The sequence below is a fragment of the Ylistrum balloti genome, unplaced genomic scaffold (genome assembly GCF_031769215.1).
Source record: "Ylistrum balloti isolate Yb309-2 unplaced genomic scaffold, AGI_CSIRO_Ybal_v1 Utg371308, whole genome shotgun sequence".
Classification (NCBI taxonomy): Eukaryota; Metazoa; Mollusca; class Bivalvia; order Pectinida; family Pectinidae; genus Ylistrum; species Ylistrum balloti.
In genome coordinates, this window is record NW_026782699.1 from 265,405 (window position 1) to 290,824 (window position 25,420).

A 25,420-nucleotide genomic window follows, 5' to 3' on the forward strand; every position below is an offset into this window, starting at 1 on the left:
AACTTTCCTCCACCACCAAAACCTGGCACACCTTTAAATGACATTGGCTGTTAATTGGACGTTAAGCTACAATAAACCAAACCAAACTTACTGACAGGTTTTAGAGCAGATACTCTCTGATTTTAGTATCTTAACTGTTGACGATCACCATGTAGACATATGTAGTCATATGCAAGTAGAAAAAAATGGCTTGACAGCAAATATTGTAATAATATTATAAGTTTTCAATACATTGTAACTGCAGTTGTAAAATTTTCAATATATTGAAACAGCAATTGTAAAATTTGTGAAGTAATTTTAAATATTTTATTCCGTTTGAATTGGAATGTATGTATTTTAAATGCTTACATTACTCATAGGTTTGGGATGTGGATAAGAATGAGATGCTGGCATGTTACCAAGGTCACAATGGGAGACTACTCTGTGTACAGTGGAATGGCTTGGAAGAAGACTTGGTGATGACTGGATCTGATGATTTCTCTCTCCACCAGTGGCGACCTTCACTCCATGTGCCAAACCCAGAAAATGGTAAATAATTTGATAAAATAATTGTAATCATTGTTGAACAAGCAATAGAACTTATTAATTCAAATGATAGGTATACCCTCAAAATTCAAAAGCCCAGATAACAAACTAAAAAAACACAACATTCAGACACAAAAAGATATCTCAGTGTTACAGACACCTTATTCAGTAAACTATAAATATATTTGCAATGGTACCAAAATTTGACCATGTGACCTTTATGTTGACCTTTGACCTACATTTGAAAATTTAACAGTAGCCATAACTATTGCACCATAAGAGGTAGGGATTTCATATTTGGCATGTGTGTTCCTTGTGACAAGACCTTTCTGGCGATACCAGAGGACCATGTGACCTTCAGCCTTCATTTGAATAACTTAAACATTGGCCTTTACTATTGCACAATGAAGACAAAAGTGTTTCACAAAGTCTGTGTGCCATTAGAACATGCCTTACACAGTACAGTTTTCATATCCCACTTCAGAATTTTGCTGCAACCTGGGGAATAGTGTTTTATAAATAAACATTGTTCATCATCTAGAATTCATAGACTTATCATTAATCATTCTGTTATTGAGGTTTGTTTACAGAAAATAATTTTATTGTTTCTACTTTATCAAATATCTAATGTGTAACTGCACATATGTTTTCATTGCACATATAAGCTTCAATATAAAAACAAAAATTCATTATAGCTCATCAGTCAATTTCTAGAACGACTAGAGGAATTTTATGGGATTATATATTCACAAACCTTTTACACACCTCGGTAGAGAGGTTGTCCAGTAAGATATGCTATAGGTAGTGTATGAATCATTAGGCCCTTATTTACCTTGACCATATTTGAAGGCCCCAAATGAGTTTGATATTTTTTTATTTTAAATGACCAGAATTATTAAAAAATACATAAATATTTGTGCATAATTCATTTGTGTACTTCATTAATTGTTTTGCTGAAGATATTTGTAAATTGCCTTCAGTTGTCTGTTATATCAACAAACTTAGGTCAACATAGTAGTAACCATATAATAACAAATTTTGCAGAATTAGTTTCTGGATTGTAATTAAACTGTTGATGTTTCAGCTGGGAGACAAAGAAAGCAAAAACACAACAAGAAGAAGTCCAAGAAAAGTTCCTCCGTTGTCAAAGAGAAAAGTTTCCCTGTCGTCAGTCCTGATACTCTAGTATCAGCTGACCTATCCCTAACCACTGAAGATCGAGATGGTCTGGAAAAAATACTTGAGGAGAAACGGCAACAGATTTTGAGGAAGGACAATTTGGTATTACCAGAAGAAACAGACAAGACAGGTAAAGGGTTCATTTTCATGTTTCAAAGCACGTTCAATGTTGTGATTGTCTTCTTCTATGGTCAACCTTTGTTTCTTCTTCCTGAAATTATCAAAATTTGGTTTGATTGGAAAACACCATAAACAACTTGGTCTGTAATTATTAAAACTCCTTTGCTGTCTATACCCACTATCTTCTGCAGAGAAACCTGCATCATATAATAATATCATTTAGGTAATATAAAACTTAATCAACACATGTTATTGTTCTGCTCTGCAAATCCATCTTTGATGACATGAAGTTTTTAAAGGATAGTAACAAAATTTCAGCTCTTTTCTTGACTTAACTAGGCAGTGTAAATTATTAGTTATCTAGCTTTAGCTGATGTGTTGAATTTACAAATTCATTGTCATTTCTTTCCATGTTGTATACAAGGTCTTACTATCTTGAATGTCATGTGCTTTAACATGATACTGGCTGGTTACAAAATAAGGTTAGATTAGTTAGCACCATATTGTCTAAAGAAAAGTTACAAAAGGTGTTTCATCATGTTGACTAACAAACAAGGTCACAGAAGGTGAAGGTCATAATCTGTCTCATCATATTGACTAAAAAACATGGTCACAGAAGGTGAAGGTCATAATCTGTCTCATCATGTTGAATAAAAAACCTGGTCACAGAAGGTGAAGGTCATAATCTGTCTCATTGTGTTGACTAAAAAACCTGGTCACAGAAGGTGAAGGTCATGATCTGTCTCATCATGTTGACTAACAAACATGGTCATAGAAGGTGAAGGTCATGATCTGTCTCATCATGTTGACTAAAAAACATTGTCAAAGAAGGTGAAGGTCATGATCTGTCTCATCATGTTGACTAAAAAACATGGTCAAAGAAGGTGAAGGTCATAATCTGTCTCGTTGTGTTGACTAAAAAAATGGTCACAGAAGGTGGAGGTCATAACCTGTCTCATCATGTTGACTAAAAAACTTGGTCAAAGAAGGTGAAGGTCATAATCTGTCTCATTGTGTTGACAAAAAAACATGGTCACAGGAGGTGAAGATCATGATCTGTCTCATTGTGTTGACTAAAAAACATGGTCACAGAAGGTGAAGGTCATAATTGGTCTCTTTATATAGGCTTAAGATCTTAGTTACAGAAGTTTGAGCTCTTGCTGTGATAAAGTTGAAGTTTTGTGGGATCTTCTTGCATATTCTCTAAAATTGTAGAACAACACAAAATGTCTTTTAATATTGAAGATCAATGTCTGTACTTAAGGAGGGTCTTATATCCAAAAAACCCAAGGCTATAAGGAGATCTCACAATGCATGAAAACTAAAGCAAATATCTTATATTAAATCTGCAGGTAGATTTCAACCAATTTAACATTGTAGGTTACCAGAAATGTTGAAATATTGTCTTCTCTTTTGGTAGACTGGTAGACATAAGGGAAAAATGCTTAGTATTGTTATAATTTTGCAAAAATCATGGTTTCTGGATGTACCATTTAGCTTCCAGGGGGAGGGAACTGTCAAAAACATGAACTTTCTGTATCGGCATATGCATTTCAATGTATGCAGATATAATGCAAAGATTTGGCAAACATATCTGAGATGGAATCGGATTAAGGCTAACTTTCTAAAAAAAATCTGTGGCATTTTACTTTTACTCTGCATGGTTAAATATAACTTGATTGGACCACAAAATTATTATGCCATTACAAACTATAGTATGTGTTGTATTTGTTTGTCCTATCTGTTCAGATTAGATTGGAAGTGCAATTGTCTCTAACAGCCCTTAAGATTTATTAGAATCAAGAACCTTAATTTTATAACAGTTCCTCCAAAAACTGCTGGTTGGCACACCCTGAAATGAATAATTAAGATGTTTCTGAAGAAAGGCATTTTTAATTCATCAAATTTCCTAGTGCACCAGTCCCTTAGATGTCAATTATATACCTTGTAAATGCCTGTCCACCTAAACCACTACTTTAACACTGTAATGTGGTATAGTTACCAATCCTGACATCTAGAAATGCATAAAGAGATGTATTTGTGATTAGAGATTATATACTTGATTTAAGACCTGGAAAACGTTACTGACCCTCATTAACATTTGTTCTGCATTTTTTGCATCAGACATGAACATTTATTATTCAGTTCTACTTTTCATGTAACAAATTGCCTCTATCAAAGACTGAAGAATGACTTTTGTGTACTGGTGTGTTTAGTTTGAGCTTTTGAACATTGATTGGACTGGAGTGTGTTTAGTTTGAGCTTTTGAACATTGATTGGACTCGAGTTTAGTTTGGGCATTTGAACATTGATTGGACATGAGTGTGTTTAGTTTGAGCTTTTGAACATTGATTGGACTGGAGTGTGTTTAGTTTGGGCTTTTGAACATTGATTGGACTGGAGTGTGTTTAGTTTGGGCTTTTGAACATTGATTGGACTGGAGTGTGTTTAGTTTGGGCTTTTGAACATTGACTGGACAGGAGTGTGTTTAGTTTGGGCTTTTGAACATTGATTGGACTGGAGTGTGTTTAGTTTGGGCTTTTGAACATTGATTGGACTGGAGTGTGTTTAGTTTGGGCTTTTGAACATTGATTGGACTGGAGTGTGTTTAGTTTTGGCTTTTGAACATTGATTGGACTGGAGTGTGTTTAGTTTTGGCTTTTGAACATTGATTGGACTGGAGTGTGTTTAGTTTGGACTTTTGAACATTGACTGGACTGGAGTGTGTTTAGTTTGGGCTTTTGAACATTGATTGGACTGGAGTGTGTTTAGTTTTGTCTTTTGAACATTGATTGGATACGAGTGTGTTTAGTTTTGTCTTTTGAACATTGATTGGACACGAGTGTGTTTAGTTTTGTCTTTTGAACATTGATTGGACACGAGTGTGTTTAGTTTGGGCTTTTGAACATTGACTGGACTGGAGTGTGTTTAGTTTGGGCTTTTGAACATTGATTGGACACGAGTGTGTTTAGTTTGGGCTTTTGAACATTGATTGGACTGGAGTGTGTTTAGTTTTGTCTTTTGAACATTGATTGGACACGAGTGTGTTTAGTTTGGGCTTTTGAACATTGATTGGACTGGAGTGTGTTTAGTTTTGGCTTTTGAACATTGATTGGACTGGAGTGTGTTTAGTTTGGGCTTTTGAACATTGACTGGACTGGAGTGTGTTTAGTTTGGGCTTTTGAACATTGACTGGACTGGAGTGTGTTTAGTTTGGGCTTTTGAACATTGATTGGACTGGAGTGTGTTTAGTTTGGGCTTTTGAACATTGATTGGACTAAGAGGTTGGTATTGATCCTCTATGATGAGTATGAAATACTATAGCCAACTCATTTCTCCTTGGAATTTGCACACAGACATACTTCACCCGAGGGCACAAATGAAAAACTCTGCATTGGCTATGTCTGTCACTGTCTGTTGATATTTGTTTATTGGTGTCTTTGACCTTGGCATAGGTCAGATCAATATAGTTTTATCATCAGAGCAATTTTTCTAGTTTGTAATGTAAGTTTAGTATATGAGGATAATTGGCATTTCATGTCTAAAATGAATGTCAGGCTCTCTTGTATAAATTAATTAGAAATATGTGTATATCAATGTGTTACAACTATTTGTGATATCAAACAAGTGGGCCAGGATGACCTATAGTCATTATCCATTGCGACCCCCCATGTGTTGTAAACTTTTCACATTTTAAACATCTTTTCATGGTCCACCAGTGGCATTCACACTTCCCTTAAATCCTGAGATGGTCCTGACCAAGTTTTTAAAATTTTTTTTGGGTCTCTGAAAAATCCAATATGGACATTATGGTGGCCATCTTGAAAATTGATGGGATGTTAATGAGAGGAAGATGACATTGTGTTGTTATCTTTGTTCCTCATGAAAACTTTGATTTGGCAATCAATGTACCATGTTTATAACAAAATTGTGCAATCTTAGTTTCCCTGAACAGCATCCATTTTAAACTTGACAAATTCCATCAGTGGGATTGAAACTGTCCTGAAAAGTACCTGTTATTTTCTGGGTATGTCTGAAATCCAATATGGTTGCCAAAGCTGCCATCTTGGAAAAACGTTTTTGAGAGTTCTGATGCAGTTTTACAAGTGCAATTGAGCTGAAGCAGCTTGTTTTTGATATCTCTTCTTCTAAAATATTCAGAATGGTTTTAATCGTTTATCTGTTGTTCCCAGTACTGCTAGTCTAACAATTTTAGGTCTTCATAGTCAGGTGACAAGTACGCCCACGTGGGCCTCTTGATTCAATGTTAGGAAAATTACAGCATGTTATAGAGGTTCAGACTTTAGTGCTCGGAAGTATATTTGGCCTGTTTGCTTTATTGCTTTGTTACATGTACTTCAACATATTGAAGTAATGTTGTACGAGGGCTAACAAACCTATGCTGTCCGTGTGAATTGACAGTTAATTTAGATGATATTGACTTGATAGGGTTTGGATACCAGCAGTGTCAAGAGACTTAACAATCTAGCCTGGTCTTCATTGTCTCCACACACTCCTCCCATGTTATTTATGTATTATAGCCACAGAAGGGATGGTCACAGCAGATGGTGAACCTGGTACAACTTCCTCTAATACCACCAGTAATTATTCGACTGTCTCTACAGCAGCTGATGTCACAGAAAATGGAAACTCTTCTGGTCTTCCTGACCTTGGAGAACCTGTAACCTCAGAGATAGGTCAAGAGTTCACCCAGAAGGAAATCAAATCAACATCCAACACTGACCGGATTAGGCCAACAGGTATGTATTGATGTTTAAAAAAACAGAAACATATTTATTTGGTTGCAAAAAGAATTAAGACCAATATCAATTATGGGAAAAGTAGCATCGTGATAAATTTGTGCATTCACATTTATTTCTGTATGAATGACATACAGAAAATGCAATAGGGGCTGCAATAAGATAACTGTTAAAATATAATCTGCTGGTTTTGTAATCAGCTGTGTACCTGTGTTCTGTTTTGCACTTCCTTGTACAATTCTGTGTCCTGGTTTGGACTTCCTTGTCTTAATCTGTGTTCTGACTTGAACTTCCTTGTCCTAATCTGAATTGTGCCTTGGACTTCTTTGTCTTAATCTGTGTTCTTACTTGGACTTCCTTGTCCTAATCTGTGTTCTGTCTTGCACTTCCTTGTCCTAATCTGAATTGTGCCTTTGACTTCCTTGTACAAATCTGTGTTCTTACTTGGACTTCCTTGTCCTAATCTGTGTTCGGTCTTGCACTTTCTTGTCCTAATATGAATTGTGCCTTGGACTTCTTTGTCTTAATTTGTGTTCTGTCTTGAACTTCCTTGTCCTAATCTGAATTGTGCCTTGGACTTCTTTGTCTTAATCTGTGTTCTTACTTGGACTTCCTTGTCCTAATCTGTGTTCTGTCTTGCACTTCCTTGTCCTAATCTGAATTCTGCCTTTGACTTCCTTGTCCTAATCTGAATTGTGCCTTGAACTTCCTTGTCTTAATCTGTGTTCTGTCTTGCACGTTCTTGTCCTAATCTGAATTGTGCCTTTGACTTCCTTGTCTTAATCTGTGTTCTGTCTTGCACTTTCTTGTCCTAATCTGAATTGTGCCTTTGACTTCCTTGTCTTAATCTTCCTTGACTTCCTTGTCCTAATCTGTGTTCTGTCTTGCACATTCTTGTCCTAATCTGAATTATGCCTTGGACTTCCTTGTCCTAATCTGAATTGTGCCTTGAACTTCCTTGTCCTAATCTGTGTTCTGTCTTGCACTTCCTTGTCCTAATCTGAATTCTGCCTTTGACTTCCTTGTCACTTCCTTGTCTTAATCTGTGTTCTTACTTGGACTTCCTTGTCTTAATCTGTGTTCTGTCTTGAACTTCCTTGTCCTAATCTGAATTGTGCCTTTGACTTCCTTGTCTTAATCTGTGTTCTTACTTGGACTTCCTTGTCCTAATCTGTGTTCTGTCTTGCACATTCTTGTCCTAATCTGAATTATGCCTTGGACTTCTTTGTTCTAAATTATGTTGTGGCTTGAACTTCCTTGTCCTAATCTGTGTTCTGTCTTGCACTTTCTTGTCCTAATCTGAATTGTGCTTTGGACTTCCTTGTTCTAAATCATGTTGCGGCTTGGACTTCCTTGTCTTAATCTGTATTCTGTCTTGCACTTCCTTGTCCTAATCTGAATTGTGCCTTTGACTTCCTTGTCTTAATCTGTGTTCTGTCTTGCACTTTCTTGTCCTAATCTGAATTGTGCCTTTGACTTCCTTGTCTTAATCTGTGTTCTTACTTGGACTTCCTTGTCCTAATCTGTGTTCTGTCTTGCACGTTCTTGTCCTAATCTGAATTGTGCTTTGGACTTCCTTGTTCTAAATCATGTTGCGGCTTGGACTTCCTTGTCCTAATCTGTGTTCTGGCTTGAATTTCCTTGATAGAATCTGATTTGGAAAATTGTCTTTAGTGTTGGCATAAATTCTTCTTTAATTTGTTCCATTTGAAACTTGTTGCCTTTTTAAAGATATTTAATCAAACTCGTGTAAATCAAGGACACAAAATCTGTTAACCACTTGTAGTATTTCCTGAATGATTTACTGTTATTTTGTCCAGCCTGTATTTTTCCAATTTTTTTAAATAACTTGGTTAGAATTACTCTTCATGCCATAATCTCTCTTAGCACTATAATCAAAATAATATATAAAAAAACTTGTGTTCTTGCATTAAGCTATAAATTTTTGATGTTTTCCTGCAGTGTATACTTAAATATTAGGATGCTTCCATGGTCTTCACAAACGTTTGATCGTGATGTAAGAGTACAGCCTAGTTATTACAGAACTCATCATGTGTGTTGACATTGTAATATCTCACTATGCTAAAAATGTTTAGTTTTATGTTGTTAAGTCAATCAATAAATTATAGTTATATCTGTTCTGAAGCTATCTTGGATCATGAATACTGGAAATATTCCTACATAAATGACAAACTTCAAGCAAACTCAAGATAAGGGAACAGTTGATATGTATTTTCAGAATATTGGGAAACAACTTTGTATAAATAGCTATAGTACAAGACATTAAAACTGCATGCTTTCTTATGCTCATTTCATAAACTGACCATAACTGTCACTTGTCTTTGTATTTGTTGCTTGTCCTGTCTATTTATATCATTACAATGAATGAGAAGACAGCTTGAAGAGGGAAAGTACTTAATACCATATTAGGTAATGTTACTGTGATTTACTTAATACCATATTAGGTAATGTTACTGTGATGTCACGAGCTGTCACGGTTCTGATAATGTCTAGTCTAGCTAGCCAAAACATGTAAACTGATAATAAAACCACGGAATCCAGGTGTTGATGTTCCATCTACTGTCATTTTTATTTACCTTCCTTGATGAGGCTCTATTGAATACTGTTTGGTATCCATCTTTGATTCTTTCATGAACTGATTACCGACTGAAAACAATCAGGATGATGTTTCACTCCCACTCTGTTAGAAGTTTTGTCTTTCACAAACTTTTTATTAAGAAATTGATATGAAAAGAAATCAGCTTGTCAGTTGTATTGTTAGGTCATCAGACCAAAGGGTTTGTTGTCTATCATGCTGAAACTCTCTCATCAAATGACTTCTTCTCAGTAACCAAAAGGCTCAGGGTGCTTATATTAGGTCTGAAGCATGCTGGGATGAAGGGCTACCTGAGGTTGGTTCACATCATATATCTTGCCCAACTTTCAAGGTCACAGGGGTTAAATATGGCAAAATCTTTAAACAACTCCTTCTCAATAACCAAATGATCTTTAGTGCTGCTATTGGGCATGTCATATGCTGGAGTGAAGGGCTACCAAGTCTATTTGTATTATTGACCTTGACTCACTTTCAAGGTTACATATGTCAAATACATCAAAATCTTTAAACAACTTCCTCTTAGTAACCAAAAGGTCAAGGTTGCTGATATTTGGTCTGTGGCATGCTGGGATAAAAGATTACAGATTTTGTTCATGTGATTGACCTTGACCCATTTTACAGGTCACAGAGGTCTAATATCTTAAAATCTTCAATTGACTTCTTCTCAATAACCATAAGGTCCAGGCAGTTGATTTAGTTCTTTAACATAACTGAATGATTGATTTCGATCTTCTTACAAGTTTTCTGGGGTCAAATGAGTTAAGATCTTAAAACTTCTTATTTCAAATAGCAATAGGTCCGTAGTTATGGTATTTGTGTAGTAGTATATATAAGGAATAGGAAGTTTGCAGAAAATGTTTTTATGAACCTACAATGTAAATTGTGGAGTAGTTGAGCAATTAAGATGTATTTTGTTTCTTTCCTATATATGGCCAGATTGCTGTTAAAGCCCATTGGCCTCTTGTTATTCATTTTTAAGACATATAATCGAAAAACAAATTTTATCAATGCATGTTATCTACTTCATTATGTAGCAGTGGGCAAGGGAGGGAAATATTCTTCAGTCCTACGTCTGTTTTCTTCGATATAAATACAAACTTAGAGTCTGATATTCCTCACAATGGGTTTGCTATCCACCTTTATACTGCCTGGCCTTGTCACCAGAGAACAACACAGTTCTGTTTATGAAAGGTCACTACACAAGGAATTATTCATTTAAATTTTGCTGGTTTCTTTTAACATTTCAAATTTCTATGAGTAAAATAATCGTAAGTTCTTAAGATAAATCAAAGAGATTTTAAGATTTTTAATACTTTGTCAGTACTCTTAACCAATTTTCTTTCACAGCGAATGACTTTCGTAATTTCAGTAATATAAGTTCTCTGTGATTTATTTAAAAAGTTTGAAGTCACCATCGTAAAAATTAAAGTGTATGGTCTTCATTAAACTCTTTAGGGATCCCATACCTGGTTGCTAATTTGGTCACGACTGGTGAGCTTAACATAGTATGTTTGAGGGACTTTGTTCATTAGATGGGACAACTTTGAACACATCATCAACAGCATGGTACCCAGAAGAACAAACTAAGGTGATAACTTCCAATTTAAGAAGGTGCTTCATAGCACACTTCCCTACACTGCTTATAGTTAGAGGTTGTGTTTTAGCCCACTTATTTTGTGGCAATATAAAAGAATATTAGACCCAGGAATAAAAGCTATGAATATAAACTATAATGTTGTAAGATGCCTAGCAAAGGTTGGCATATTGATTAAATGATTTCCTCTTAACCGTCTATATTTGTCTGACGAGGGCAATAGGTCAACAGGTTAAAGAGGTGATAATTGTGCATCTTCCATCAGGAAGTAACAGATATTTGTTATTAACACTGAAAGTGATTTCAGCTTTTTCTCGACGTCAAATAAATATATGTGTTTGTATTTATTACTGTATGTCAGGTCATCCCTAGTTCTTAAAAGCCAGTTACTAAAATACATCTTAACCTCCTGTTCATTGTCGTTGCGCTGTCCATACTTTACTCAGTGGTCTGGGAGGATTTATAACAAAATTATATTTCCAGTAATACTCAGTCTGTCAGAGTTATTATACAATGGAAATGAACGTGCCATCAGAGGACAGCTTTCTGTGGATTTTGAGATCAGTCTGAATATAAAATGCTGAGTCGGCAAATGTGTTTCATGACATATCTACATCAGGATTCTTGTATTAATGGAGGATAGTGATCATGTTGCTTTTACTTCTAAGTAGATAGAAAATGGTCAGTAGATTTAGTTTAACACGTCAAGCTCTACATCCTTCAGTACATGAAGGCTAATCATTTTCATCAACCTCGGACTGTTTTCCTGCCACATTTAATGTTTACAAACAATACCAATGTACTTTCAGTATCAGGGTTAATTTTTCCTTATCAATATGTTATCTCTTTAGTGAAAATTCTTGGGGGGGTTAGGAATGGTGGAGAGTTGATTTGATTATTCTGTTTATTATCTGTCCCAGATAACTTTAATAAGAAGTCATATGGTCATAGTCTGTGGATCTGTATCGCTTCCAGTCTATCCTTTTAGTCCTAATAGGTTCATATAGAGGATAGAGTTACTGTTAGGGATCAACGGCAATTCTCTGTTGGTATAGAATACATGGAACAGACAAAAAATTGGTTCTGTTGCAGCCACTGTGTACTTTAAACCTTATAATGATTTTCTGTCGCTAGAATGGAGATTTCCTATTTATTATACATTCTTTCATACATCTTCTTTGCATGACCTTTGTACCTCTACTGTATGGCGACCCAGACCATGTTTTAGTCTTTCCATCATATTACACTGGCATTGCTCTACAGCTATCCTAGTGACAGGGACCTAGCTGTTACAGTGTTTCTGGGGGATGAGGGTTTGTATATATACTATAAATAATAAAGGGGAAAAACAACAATAAATAAAATTGACCAATCAGATATGTCCATTGAAAAATAAAATTGACCAATCAGATATGTCCATTGAAAAATAAAATTGCTCTGTTCTTAATTTTGTAATGCCATCAACAATGGCAGCTGGTTCGATTTTAATAAAGTACTACATGAAAAGAAGCCCGTTTTTTGAGATTTTTTTAAAACTGTATATGATATATACGATTCCGAGTTTGCATGTATATGTAACCGTAAAATGACACGGGAAAGTAAATTAAACACATGACAATGGCGTTTTCACTTGATACCAGCATTGTTTGATCCGGATTCCAGCAGACAGATGTAATATGGGAATTTAATGAATTTCACATAAAAATTACATTTGTGAGTCTCCTGTTAGTAGTTTTATTGACATTTCGAATGAAATGTCTGTAGTTACCTGCACAGTTGGCAGTACAGATAAGGAAAATAATGATCCAGATCAAAATGCAAGGAAGATAATTCAAACGTCATAATTGAAAAAAAAAATTCTTTATGATAAAATGATGAGATATCATGAGTTTATCATACAGAAAACAATTTTTTTTAACATGAAATGCTGTGTGTTTTAATGATAATTTTCAGGTAAGCTGTCCATTGTTTAAGGTTTCCGTGTGATTTATTTCCTAAGGTTTCTAAACAGGAAGGGAAAACAGTGTCACTGTCCATATCTTTATGGGAAAATGGCATTTCCAGTGTTTCATCATTAAAACAGTAGCAATATATATAGCTGTAATTTCCTGCTTTGACCACACCTTGTGTATTTATTCCTAAATCACTTTAGTCTTGTCAGTGGGTGATTAACTACCTTGTTTTCTACAGCACTATTCCAGCTGTGTTTCTTTATTTTCCATTCATTATGCAACAGCTGTTGTCCTATACATTTCTTTGAGTTAGGTTCTAGATAGTTGATTATCAATGAGCAGTTTTCAAGAAATATTTCATTATTTGCTTGAAAATTTGTCAAATTTGTATAACCATCCCAGCTCATGATATCAGGCTAAACTGAAAAATCTTGATTCATCAATAAGTGATATGGTGCCTCAGTGATTACTATCTGGCAATTATATCACTGTAACTGCCAAATAAGTTAAATAAGTGAAAGTGTGAGTTTGTGTGCATGTCAAGGTGAGGGTATGGTAATGTCAGCTGATTGCCACTCTAAAACTTCATTGTAAAGGTCAAGTATACACCAGTGTCACTGCAGATAGAACAGTATAGGTAGCAATTCCAGGTTTAACACTTTAAAACAAATTTTGAATTATCACTAAGGGGTCGTATGTCATGGTGATCCTCCTTAGAGTTTTATATACAGGTTTAAGATTGTGATATGAAAAAAAACAAAAAAACTTTGAAGGCCATATGTCAAAAAAGGTTGAAACCTTCCCATAAGAAAAAGTAAAAAGGCAAAGAAAGAAGATTTATCAAACTCATTTTTTAAACCCGCTGCTTAGGTAAAGGGGAGTTATATAGTAATTGATTTGTGTGTCAGTGCATCCATGGCAACCATATGTACAAAATATCTCATGAACCAATAGACATGTTTAGTTCATGTGTACAACATGTGCATTGCCCCCACCAATTTTTTTGCAGATTCCATTTTATTGTGCTATGTAGTTATCCACCAGTAAGACAGTGATTTGTAACAAACATATCCATGTCTATGGCTGATAGGAAAATTCAGGTTGGGCAAATGCAATGATTTTGATTGTGGTAAGTTCTAAGATAACAAAAATATTGAATGTGACTATTTGCAACAACATTTTCTATCGGAATAAGAAGCAAAAATGTAAATATCATGTTTGTACAATTTCTGTTCAAAACATGTAAACATGATAATTAATGACTGAAAAAACAGATCGGTCTTTAAAAGGCTCCGGTGACGTTGTATTATAACAAAAAAGAGTTTCTGAAGTATATCTGTTTAAATCAATAATCATTACTGGTGTACGTTGAAGTAGACACTGACAATACGTCTGAAAGGGTCGCATTATGATGTTGTCAGAGGACTCCTTTGGTGTTGTTAAATCGGTTACTGCGTATCTTCTCTTCCAACAGTAAATTATAAAAAGGTGTCTCCTGAAATCATATACCTAGGTATTGAAAATGTATCTGACCGAATTCTAATTAATTTTTTTTTCTGTCTTTCTCAAGTTAAATATTAATGGGTAAATTGAAAAATTGTCAATTAAAGAAAAAAATAAAAAAAGAATAAAAATTTTAATAGAAAATTTCAATCATAAAAACTGCTTCAAGGTTTAAGTGAATATATTGGTTATTAGTTTCTTTAATGTATTATTCAGTAGAATGATTGATTTCATTAGTAATTGTCTGGATTGTATACAAAGTCTAGCCAAATTCAATGGGAATTGTTAAAAATGTATCAATTTTACAAAGAAATTTCAATGATGTTTGTCTGAAAATGAAAATTGATACGAAAGGGTGAAGAGTTCATGTTAGTTTATTTATGTATTGTAACTGTGTGTTAGTATGCTTAAAACTTCCTTACTGAATAAATACCAATATTAAATGGTTAATGCTGTTTATTTGTCTGTGCTGTATCTAATTATGAATTTGTAATTTGTTATACATTCCTTTTGAGATTACTGGTGGTAAGACAATGCTGACGGAATGTGTCTCAGAGTTTTGTTGTAATCTCTTCTCTCAGAAGTAACATAATAATTCATTTCGCTAGTATGGGATTGTAGATATAGACATGGTTTAGAACACACAGTATACAGTGTAGGTAATTTCAAAATCTATCAAATTATGAGTTATTGCCCTCCCTCCTCTTCATTTTGCTGTCGATCTCGACCAATGTAGATTTCCTTCAGTCGTCTCCCAACGCATCAAGCCCCTAACTTCAGAGACAAATCCTAGAAGGACCTTAACGCAAATCCTTTAAACTGGCATTTTTAGGTCTAAAGGCATAAATTAATGACTTTTTGAGGCTTAAAATCTACATAAATTTACATAATGTATAAGGAACATTCTTTTATTGGACATAGTTTTACAAGGAAAGTTTATTGTCACTATTTCTTGAGGTGTAATTAAGGACCAAATGGATCTTAATATTTGGCAGGTAGGCTCCTGTTGGTCTCTAGTTGTGCCTGTTTGATTTTTTGACTGATCAGAAAAACAAAATGGTTATCAAGGATTTTGAAAGAGAAATTTTGTTATAGTTATTTCTTGAGGTACTGGATCAATGGATTTCTCAAACATCTTATGTAGGTTCCTGTCGGTCCCTATTGTTGTCTCTGTTTGATTTTTGGACTGATTTAAAAAAAAAAATGGCTGACAGGTAGCCATCTTGGATTTTAATGATGAGGGTATATTGTTGCTTTTCCTTGAGATGTTACAGCATGGATTTTTCCAAATTTTGTTTGTAGGGACCTCTACACAAATCACTGTCTTTATCAATTGGAAGTTTACTGACATGCTAGTTTTTAAACACCTCTTCCTGATTTTGGATGATGATGATCGAGTGGAATAATTTGCAACAGTAAATACTAGCTGTCTCATTTATTATTGTTGCTCTTAAATATTGAGTGGAATCCTCCCTATGTCTGTTTTATGTACCAGATAATCTCCACAATCAATGGTGGCACTCACACAGAATTTTCTACAGTCAAACTTCCATGAATCAAACTTTGATGATTCAAATTCCTTGATGTATCGAAGTCTTTGTCTGGTTCCAAATTTTATTCCTATATATTACTTCTAACTTACCTCCTTAAGAATCAAAGTTTTATTAATCAAACTTTTCGATGTATCAAAGTTTTTTCACGGACCGTAAGCTATGATAACGTCATTGTCACCTCATGATTCAAACAAAATACTTACCTGTACTGTACAGGTATTTTTCGTCCCATGGCAAAATTTCACACATTTCAACGAAGAGTGCTACCTGACAATGGAATAACGATAGCCCTCTACCACTATCTTGTTCGTTAGGATTAACTGGATATTGTCCAAATTTGGTCTGAAGCATGCTTTGGTGATGGGAAATCAGTTTGGTATAAAAGGTGTGTCTGACCCCTCTGGGGCCAGAAGGTTTAGGTTCAATAGGGGAAAAAGAGCAAATTCCTTAAAATCCTACTCCTCCTGTTGGAATGATTGGATTTTGCCCATATTTGGTCTGAAGCATCCATTGACAAAGCATGATCTGTTTTATTTAAACTTTTGGTTTTAGCTGTTTACGGCAGAAGGGTTGGGCCATACAGTGGAAACATAGCAAATTAATGTGTTTTAGATAATTTTCCCTTAGTTAAAAAAAATGTATTTCAGCAAACTGAACCAGCTGAACAATACAGGCCCTATGTATGGGCCTCTATTGAACCTATTTACATCTAAATACGTTATCAGATCTCAATTATGAAAGATAAATGGATGTTGTTATTTCAACTGGGAGTAACTCTAAATGTCCTGATAACATGTTGCTATTTCCTGTCACTCTAAATTGAAGGTTCGGAATTTATCAAAGGATTGTTGTGCATGTCAATACTTGATTACCTCATGATGGACTTTCCACTGTTTGTGTGGTTGAAATTGCATTAGAACTATATAGTTAAGATGCTGTACTTATACAGACAGGTCAATTGGTTTTATGGTTACTTAAAATGAACTATTTACTGATAAGTGGCCATTCACATCAATAAATGGGAAATTTTCCGGGAATATGCTGAATATGGAATAATGATGAGAGACGAAGTTAACGTACAAACTATCAAATTGTGTTGTATTAGGCAATCTATCCTGATAAAAGCTGGTCGGTAGAGATACTAATGCTGTGATATGGTCTAGTCAGTCACAATTGGTTTACATGGAAACATTGAACGAGTAGATTGTCCGATACATGGAATCATATTGTATGGCATAAACATTGTTCAGGGGAATTTCCTTTGTTCTCTGAAGCTATTAATAGACCTTTAGTAGTATGTCCTTGTTTGACCCATGCAAAACAAATAAGTAAATCAATTAAATTTGTTACATTTATCAAAGATTGGAGATTGGTTGATTTAATTTACTCTTTCATCTGATGACTGTTCAGAAGACCTTCCAAGAAATACTTAATGCTTGTGTGAGAGTGGAAAAAGGACTTGTTGGAGGGTTAAAATTCATCATTATTCCTGTTTGACACTTTTTATTTGAAACTGTTGATAATGAACAAGAGGCCAAATTGGCTTGTATCACTCACTTGATATTCATTGTGCATCTCAAATACACAAGAATTTTACACCACTGTTTAAATGTAAATTAAAACAAGCTTTATCTGGTGAATATATCTACCACATGCCATGCTCCTGGGCCTTTTGGCAGTTAATCAAATATGGTCATTTAAAGGATTAAACAAAATAGACTCTTGTGATGTTGAAGACGGGTCAAGGTTATTTATTTTACTAAAAACTGTCAGCCTTTATCTCATGAATCTATTAAAACAGAAAATCATGTGTCTGGAATTGATTAATCAAAAGAAATTGTTTTTAAAATCTTAACAGATTTGATCCCAGTGACCTTGATAATAGGTCAAGGTCATTTCTTTTTCGCAAATTTGTCAGGATTAAAAATAGAAGCCTATCAGCCAAACATCATGCTTCTGGGCCTTTTGGTTAGTCAGAAGAAGTTGTTTAAAGGTTTTGACAAAATAGACTCCCTGTAACCTCGAATATGGGTCAGGGTCATTTCTCTTTCACAAACTTTGTCAGGATTCATACCAGATATCCATCTGTCATGCTTCTGCACCTTCTGGTTAATCAGAAGTCGTTTTAAGGTTTTAAGGTTTTAACAGTTTGACTCCAGTAACCTTCAGTATAGGTCAAGGTCATTTCTTTTTGAAATGTTTGTCGGGCTTCATCCCAGCAAACCACTAGTCAAAGGAGAATTCATTTAAATGAAAAGTTGACGTTGGACAGACAGACAGACAGACAGACAGACACTACGGCATAAGCTCACACTGCTGTTTAGGCTAGGTGAGCTTAAAATAAAAGTCACATGGAATAAAGAAGAAAAATATGTGCTCTGTTCCATAGCAACTATAATGACTAAGATTTCTATAAACAGCAGACTATATGTCATATGGCTGTACACTACCAGTTTTTCAGAAATATTACACATCATGAAAATAGATTATTTTAACTTAAAATATTTTGTATAAATCTACTAAAAAAAATATCGAATGTGAAATTTAATTGGATTTATTGTTTGAAAATCCCTTTAACGATACAGTTATCTTGAATATTTTTACCGTTTGTATAAAATTTCTATAGCATTAAAAACAAAATAAAAATCTATTGAAGTCAGAATAATGTTATGTTTTCTAAAGTGAGATATAGTTAAAATGTGTTGACTATGTAGCCTGTATAGCTGTCACATATTGTCAGTTCAGTGTTAATCTATATAGGACGCTTGTCAGTTCAGTGTTAGTCTATATAGGATGCCTGTCAGTTCAGTGTTAATCTATATAGGATGCCTGTCAGTTCAGTGTTAATCTATATAGGATGCTTGTCAGTTCAGTGTTAGTCTATATAGGATGCCTGTCAGTTCAGTGTTAATCTATATAGGATGCTTGTCAGTTCAGTGTTAGTCTATATAGGATGCTTGTCAGTTCAGTGTTAGTCTATATAGGATGCCTGTCAGTTCAGTGTTAATCTATATAGGATGCCTGTCAGTTCAGTGTTAATCTATATAGGATGCCTGTCAGTTCAGTGTTAATCTATATAGGATGCTTGTCAGTTCAGTGTTAGTCTATATAGGATGCCTGTCAGTTCAGTGTTAATCTATATAGGATGCCTGTCAGTTCAGTGTTAATCTATATAGGATGCCTGTCAGTTCAGTGTTAATCTATATAGGATGCCTGTCAGTTCAGTGTTACTCTATATAGGATGCCTGTCAGTTCAGTGTTAATCTATATAGGATGCTTGTCAGTTCAGTGTTAATCTATATAGGATGCTTGTCAGTTCAGTGTTAATCTATATAGGATGCCTGTCAGTTCAGTGTTAATCTATATAGGATGCCTGTCAGTTCAGTGTTACTCTATATAGGATGCCTGTCAGTTCAGTGTTACTCTATATAGGATGCCTGTCAGTTCAGTGTTAATCTATATAGGATGCCTGTCAGTTCAGTGTTAATCTATATAGGATGCCTGTCAGTTCAGTGTAAATCTATATAGGATGCCTGTCAGTTCAGTGTTACTCTATATAGGATGCCTGTCAGTTCAGTGTTAATCTATATAGGATGCCTGTCAGTTCAGTGTTAATCTATATAGGATGCCTGTCAGTTCAGTGTTACTCTATATAGGATGCCTGTCAGTTCAGTGTTACTCTATATAGGATGCCTGTCAGTTCAGTGTTAATCTATATAGGATGCCTGTCAGTTCAGTGTTAATCTATATAGGACGCCTGTCAGTTCAGTGTTACTCTATATAGGATGCATGTCAGTTCAGTGTTAATCTATATAGGATGCTTGTCAGTTCAGTGTTACTCTATATAGGATGCCTGTCAGTTCAGTGTTAATCTATATAGGACGCTTGTCAGTTCAGTGTTAATCTATATAGGATGCAACCGAGTTGATTCTGAAATATGCTCACTACACATCTGTACATGATTTAATTTGTTGAAATGTCTTTCTTCAAACTGTATGAATTGTGACCGTCGACCTTAATCTTGCCACAGAATTCTTGTCCACTTGAAGTCTGGTGATCTGTGTACTTCATTACAAAGATTGTTTACAAGTTGATTGTAGGTATTGATATAAACATCTTGTTATGTTCAGAAGAATTGCCAGGAAATCTTACCTCCTGGTTTCATGGTGTCATGGTCCTGGCCATTTGCCAGTATAATATTGTTCCCAACCCCCCAACCCCCATTGTGAAACCTAAAGATCATATAAATAACTTGCAGCATTAGTTATCTTAACCAATTCCATTAACATTGTGAAACTAATTTATAGGTCAAAGTACATATGAATCTGTCTTCTTAGATCGAAAACATTTCCTGATAGAATGCTTCCACTAAATTGTCTTTAAAAATTGCTAAAATATATTTTTGAAAAAAAGTTTAGTTCACCATTTTCCCTGCTTCCAAGTGGTTTGAATCCCTTTCTTTGGATTACAATTGGACAGCTTTGTTTCCTCTGTTGATATGGTAATCATTCGCCTTACATTCATCTGTCTGCCATGGACTTTTAAGGACAATCTGTAGTCAAGGGACATCAGTGCTTGTCATTTTGGAAATGGCAGCATTTTGTTTACATTGATTACCATAATTTCAAACCGCAGTTTTTGGTCAAATTTCCTTTCATTCGTTTAACTTCATTTAGTTGTGTCACAAATGACTCTTATATTCGCCGTACAAATTCCACGGGGATGTTTTTTGCCAAAGGCTGTGAATTTTGGCAAACGACTGGTCACATCCTAGATGATTTTTAACACGCTATCAGAATCGTGTCAGGGAAATTGGCCAGCCATTCAGTAGTGTTTCTGTTATTTTTCCATGTTTGTGTTGATTAAAGGGGTTCAATGCACTGGGGCATATATGTAACTGTTATGAGACAAAACATTACCAGCCATCAATAATTATCCAATATATCGCTATATATTTGGACATGGATGTTTACATCTACAGCAACCAAAATGCCAACACCGTTGAAACATATAATGCCACACCAAAAAGTAACCATTTGTTTGTCCGACATCATTTTGGACAATTTAGGTTTAGTCTCTGTCCATCTGTCTGCAACGGACCCATTTGGACAATTTAGATTTGGTCTCTGTCCATCTGTCTGCAACGGACCCATTTGGACAATTTACATTTGGTCTCTGTCCATCTGTCTGCAACGGACCCATTTGGACAATTTACATTTGGTCTCTGTCCATCTGTCTGCAACGGACCCATTTGGACAATTTAGTTTTGGTCTCTGTCCATCTGTCTGCAACGGACCCATTTGGACAATTTAGTTTTGGTGTCTGTCCATCTGTCTGCAACAGACCCATCTGGACAATTTAGTTTTGGTGTCTGTCTATCTGTCTGCAACAGACCCATTTGGACAATTTAGGTTTAGTCTCTGTCCATCTGTCTGCAACAGACCCATTTGGACAATTTAGATTTGGTCTCTGTCCATCTGTCTGCAACAGACCCATTTGGACAATTTAGTTTTGGTCTCTGTCCATCTGTCTGCAACAGACCCATTTGGAAAAGTTAGGTTTGGTTTACTAGGGATCCTTTTGGGCCATCTAGGTTTAGACTGTGTCCATTGTCTGTTAGGGATCCTTGAACAATTCAGGTTTGATCTGTATCCTTCAGCCAGCTAGGGGCCCTTTTGGACAAACTTAAGATTTGCTCGAAAGATGATAGCAAACAAGTTTTGTTTTCTTTATACAATTCTAACATTTCTCTGTTGAATATCAACTTGCTATAAATTTCACTCTTTTACAGACATAACGAAGGACAAGAAGAAGAAGAACTGGAAGGTGAAATCTTACTTTCCACTCACTGGACGAGCAGAAAACAGAGGCAAAGATTTCCTCCATGATGATCTTGTCTACCTTGCCAAGAAAATCTCAGGTACGGCACTTCACCTTATTTACATTCATGATTTCATTTTCCTAAATAACAGGTCTACGAAAGGTCAACGCAGACTGAACTAGATAAAATTGGTGTTTAAATGTTGTTCTTGTTATTACCATAATGTTAAGAAACCATAATATGAAGGCTTTTGTAAGGTTTGAGTCTGGATTGCTTTTTATAATCCTGTATGACTCTATTTTTCATAGCAAAACACATATATCTGAGGTAAAATATTGGTTAATCGGTCATAGTGTGTCGTACTACTAGCCTGTTGCTTTTAATTATTACTTCTGATTTAGTGAAGGGACACTTATTGTGTTTGTACTTCTCATACAATTTTGTCTGGGTCATAACTTTTAAGTCGTTTAGACATCATCATAAAAATTTGAAAATTACTGAATCACACATGAATCATTTGGCAATGCCCTGAATTGAGATCAGAGTGACCTTGGCACTGAAGTCAAAGGTCAAACATATTCAGTTTTCAGTAGAATCTTGTCCAGGAGATGAATTCAGTGCTGTTAAAGATATTGGTTTTGGTGACAACTTTACATAATTTGATATTTCGGTCTAAAGTATAGGGTCTGTGGTATTCCATCTCTCTTGGCACACAGACAGACCCCAAAGCTGGTCCTATTACCTCAGCTTATTCTGGTAGATATGTTGTTGTTTTAAATACAGAATGAGGTTACATGATGTATGACATCAAAATATGATTTCAGAGATGGCCAACTTCTATTTACCTAATAAGACATGCCTTCACATTCAATTCCTTCTTCACTTTAAAAATTACTTTTAAGATCATTCTATAGATAAACCTACCTTATTGTATAAATTTGAGGTTTTTTAATGTAAAACCAATTTTCATGATGTAATACTTACCATAACTTTAGTATGCAAATACAGTACCTACACCCATCTTTGTATCCCAACAACAAAAGATTCAAAAGAAAAACAATCCCGCCCTCCCTACGATCCATGAGCCATCACGACAGGAACGCAGAGTGATCTCCCTTCCTCTAATAACCTTTATGGCGTAAACCCCACAGAGGGGCAGCCAGGCAGATAAGGAAGAGGGGAGGATAGGGTGGGACTCCATAAAGTTATGGTAAGTATTACATCATGAAAATTGGTTTTACATTAAAAAACCTCAATTTCATTTCAGTAATAATTACCATAACTTTAGTATGCGAATTCGTCTTACCGTAGTGGTGACTAGAAGCCAGGCAGCCCCTTCAGCACAACCAAAGTAGTAGGGAGGGAGAACAGAGTGCTAAAGTGAAGGAAGGGACCTCTCTGTGAAAGAGCAGGTGTACCCACATGCCGCCGTACGGAAAGACATGGCCCGGGGCTAACGAGGAGGCCCAGCCACTGACTATGCCACCACCAAAGGTCCCAATGATACAGGCCTTCTGAGTGGGAAGCTAGGGATCACAGATAAAAATCTGTTAAGGTATCCCTGCCCTGCCAGAATACTGCAGACATGACCTCCTGAAAGGAGGACTCATTGAGAGAAGGGCCCAGGATGAAGCAAGGGCCCTGACCTCGTGAGACCGCGCTTTCACTCTCGCCCGAGCCAGATCATCAAAATGCTCGTAAGCATACTAAATCACCTGGCAAACCCACCTGGAAACCGACTGGGAGGAGATATCTCGTTGCCCCTGTTTAATGGGCAAAACAGACGGGATCGAGAGCCCCGCCCCCCCTGGTTTTATCAAGATAAAACCTAAGAGCCCGACAAGGACAAAGCAACCTATCTCGCTCCTCCGAGCTAGTCACAGCCAGGATCCTGATGGGATCGTGCGAGAACCCCGGAACCTGATTCTTCGCTAAAAACAACTCTATTCATAGCAAAGCCTCTGATTAGGGCAGAAAGAGAGGAGGACTAACCGATCTCCTTCCTGCCATAACAAGCAAGAACTCTGGCAATAGCTGTACGATAGCCAGCAATAGTGCCAGGTGGCAGATAGCGGTACCTAAACAGAGAGATTAGGAATTCCGCAATCAAATGCAGAGGCTTCGAATGAATAAGCTTCCTTGCCGACACACCAATCACAGAAGATCATCCAACGTGACTGGTAGACGGCAGAAGAGGAAGCCCTGATTGATTGCTCAATGCAATCGGACACCTCTTGAGAAAAGCCTGCCTTGGCGTGGCTTCCAGAGATAGCCTCAGCGCGTGAAGGTGGAGGATCTCTGGTCAAGAGTGTGTCGTTCTGGGCCAAGGCTGGCGAAGGAGATTCGGTCTGGTGGGGAGAGCCAAGGGCTCCTCCACCAGAAACGACAAGAGCTCCTGAAACCAAGCTTGCCTCGGCCACAGAGGGGCTCTCAGAAGTAAGGAGCAGTGATGCTCCCAGAACTTCTGTAGAACCCTGCCCACCAGGTTGAAGGGAGGGAATGCATATGCATACGTCCCTTCCTATTCCAGAGAAAGGGCGTCCACAGCCCACGCCTTACGGTCTGGGACCGGGGAGACGAAGGTTAGCAGCTGGTTGTTCAGGGAAGTGGCAAACAGGTCTATAATAGGTCTGTCCCACGCCTGACAATTCCCCTTGAAAATCAAGGGACACAGCTGCCATTCCGTCAACACCGGCTGGTGGCGCCTGGAGAGTGGCCACCAACACACTCAGCCTGCCAGAAAGATGCTTGACCGCTATGGTCAACTGCATGTCCTGGCAGAGAAGATGGATGTGGATGGAGAGGGCACACAGGACATGAGACCTGGTGGCCCCTGTCTCTCCAGATACGCGACAACTGTTGTCGGTAGCCACACTTTGGACTGCAGGATACCCCTAAAGGACTGCAGAGCCAAATGAACAGTGTCATCTCGAGTACACTGATGTGCTCCGAGAGTTATTCGCCAGACCACTCCCCCATCGAGGTAAGCTCACATTCCTGTCATGAACGCGTCCATGAACAGGATCATAGAGGGGATAGGCTTGGTCAGAGGTACCCCGTGGAAAACGTTCTCCTGAATGGTCCACCAGCAAGAGAACTCCCTGACCGACTGGGTAAGCGGGATCCAGGCCTCCTGGATGACGGAACCCAGTCAGACAGGAGGAACATCTGGAGAGGTCCGATGTGAATCCTCCCTAGGGGGACCACATATGCCAAGGAGTTGAGATACCCCAGAAAACTGAGGAACCAATGTACCTGGACAAGTGACCAAGTGATGAAAGTCAGAGCCAGAGCCCTGACCTTCTCAAACTTCTCCAGAGGTGGAAGGGCTAAGCCCCGAACCATGTCAAAATGGTTCCCCAGGAAGAAGAAGTCCTAATATGAAGGAACCTCTGACTTCTCTCTGGAAGGAATGAAGCCGACTCTGAGCAAGAGTTTCAGGACCAGACGAGTGTCCTTCACTAACGATTCCCACACCAAAAGAGGCATGAGGGAGTCGTCGAAATAGATGTGGACGTCTATTCTGCAGGAGTGAAGGAAACACCAGCAGCAACTTGGTGAACACCAAAGGAGCTGTCGTGAGCCCCAAGGGCATCTCTGCCTTGGCAGCATGGTCCCTACTTCCTCCTGGAGCACCCGTGCCCTTTCTGAATCCCCGGGAGGAGGAAAGAAACAAAAACGGCCAGGAGGCGAGGGACGAATCCTGAAGAAGGGGAATACCTAGACCCTCCCTGACCACCGACAAAAGCCCAAGCGTCCTCTGTAATATCCTGCCACTAGGAAAGGAAAGCAGAGA

General features: G+C 36.9%; 1 protein-coding gene across 1 annotated transcript in view; it reads left to right on the top strand.

Moving 5' to 3' along the window:
• The window catches only part of LOC132561916 (gem-associated protein 5-like), a 45,995-nt gene that overhangs the window by 10,843 nt on the left and 9,732 nt on the right, over positions 1–25,420 (top strand). Inside the window, exons 14-17 of the mRNA XM_060226632.1 lie at positions 360–528; positions 1,610–1,834; positions 6,366–6,584; positions 21,595–21,723. Of these exons, the coding sequence (XP_060082615.1) occupies positions 360–528; positions 1,610–1,834; positions 6,366–6,584; positions 21,595–21,723 (742 nt within the window). The remainder of the gene's footprint in view (positions 1–359; positions 529–1,609; positions 1,835–6,365; positions 6,585–21,594; positions 21,724–25,420) is intronic.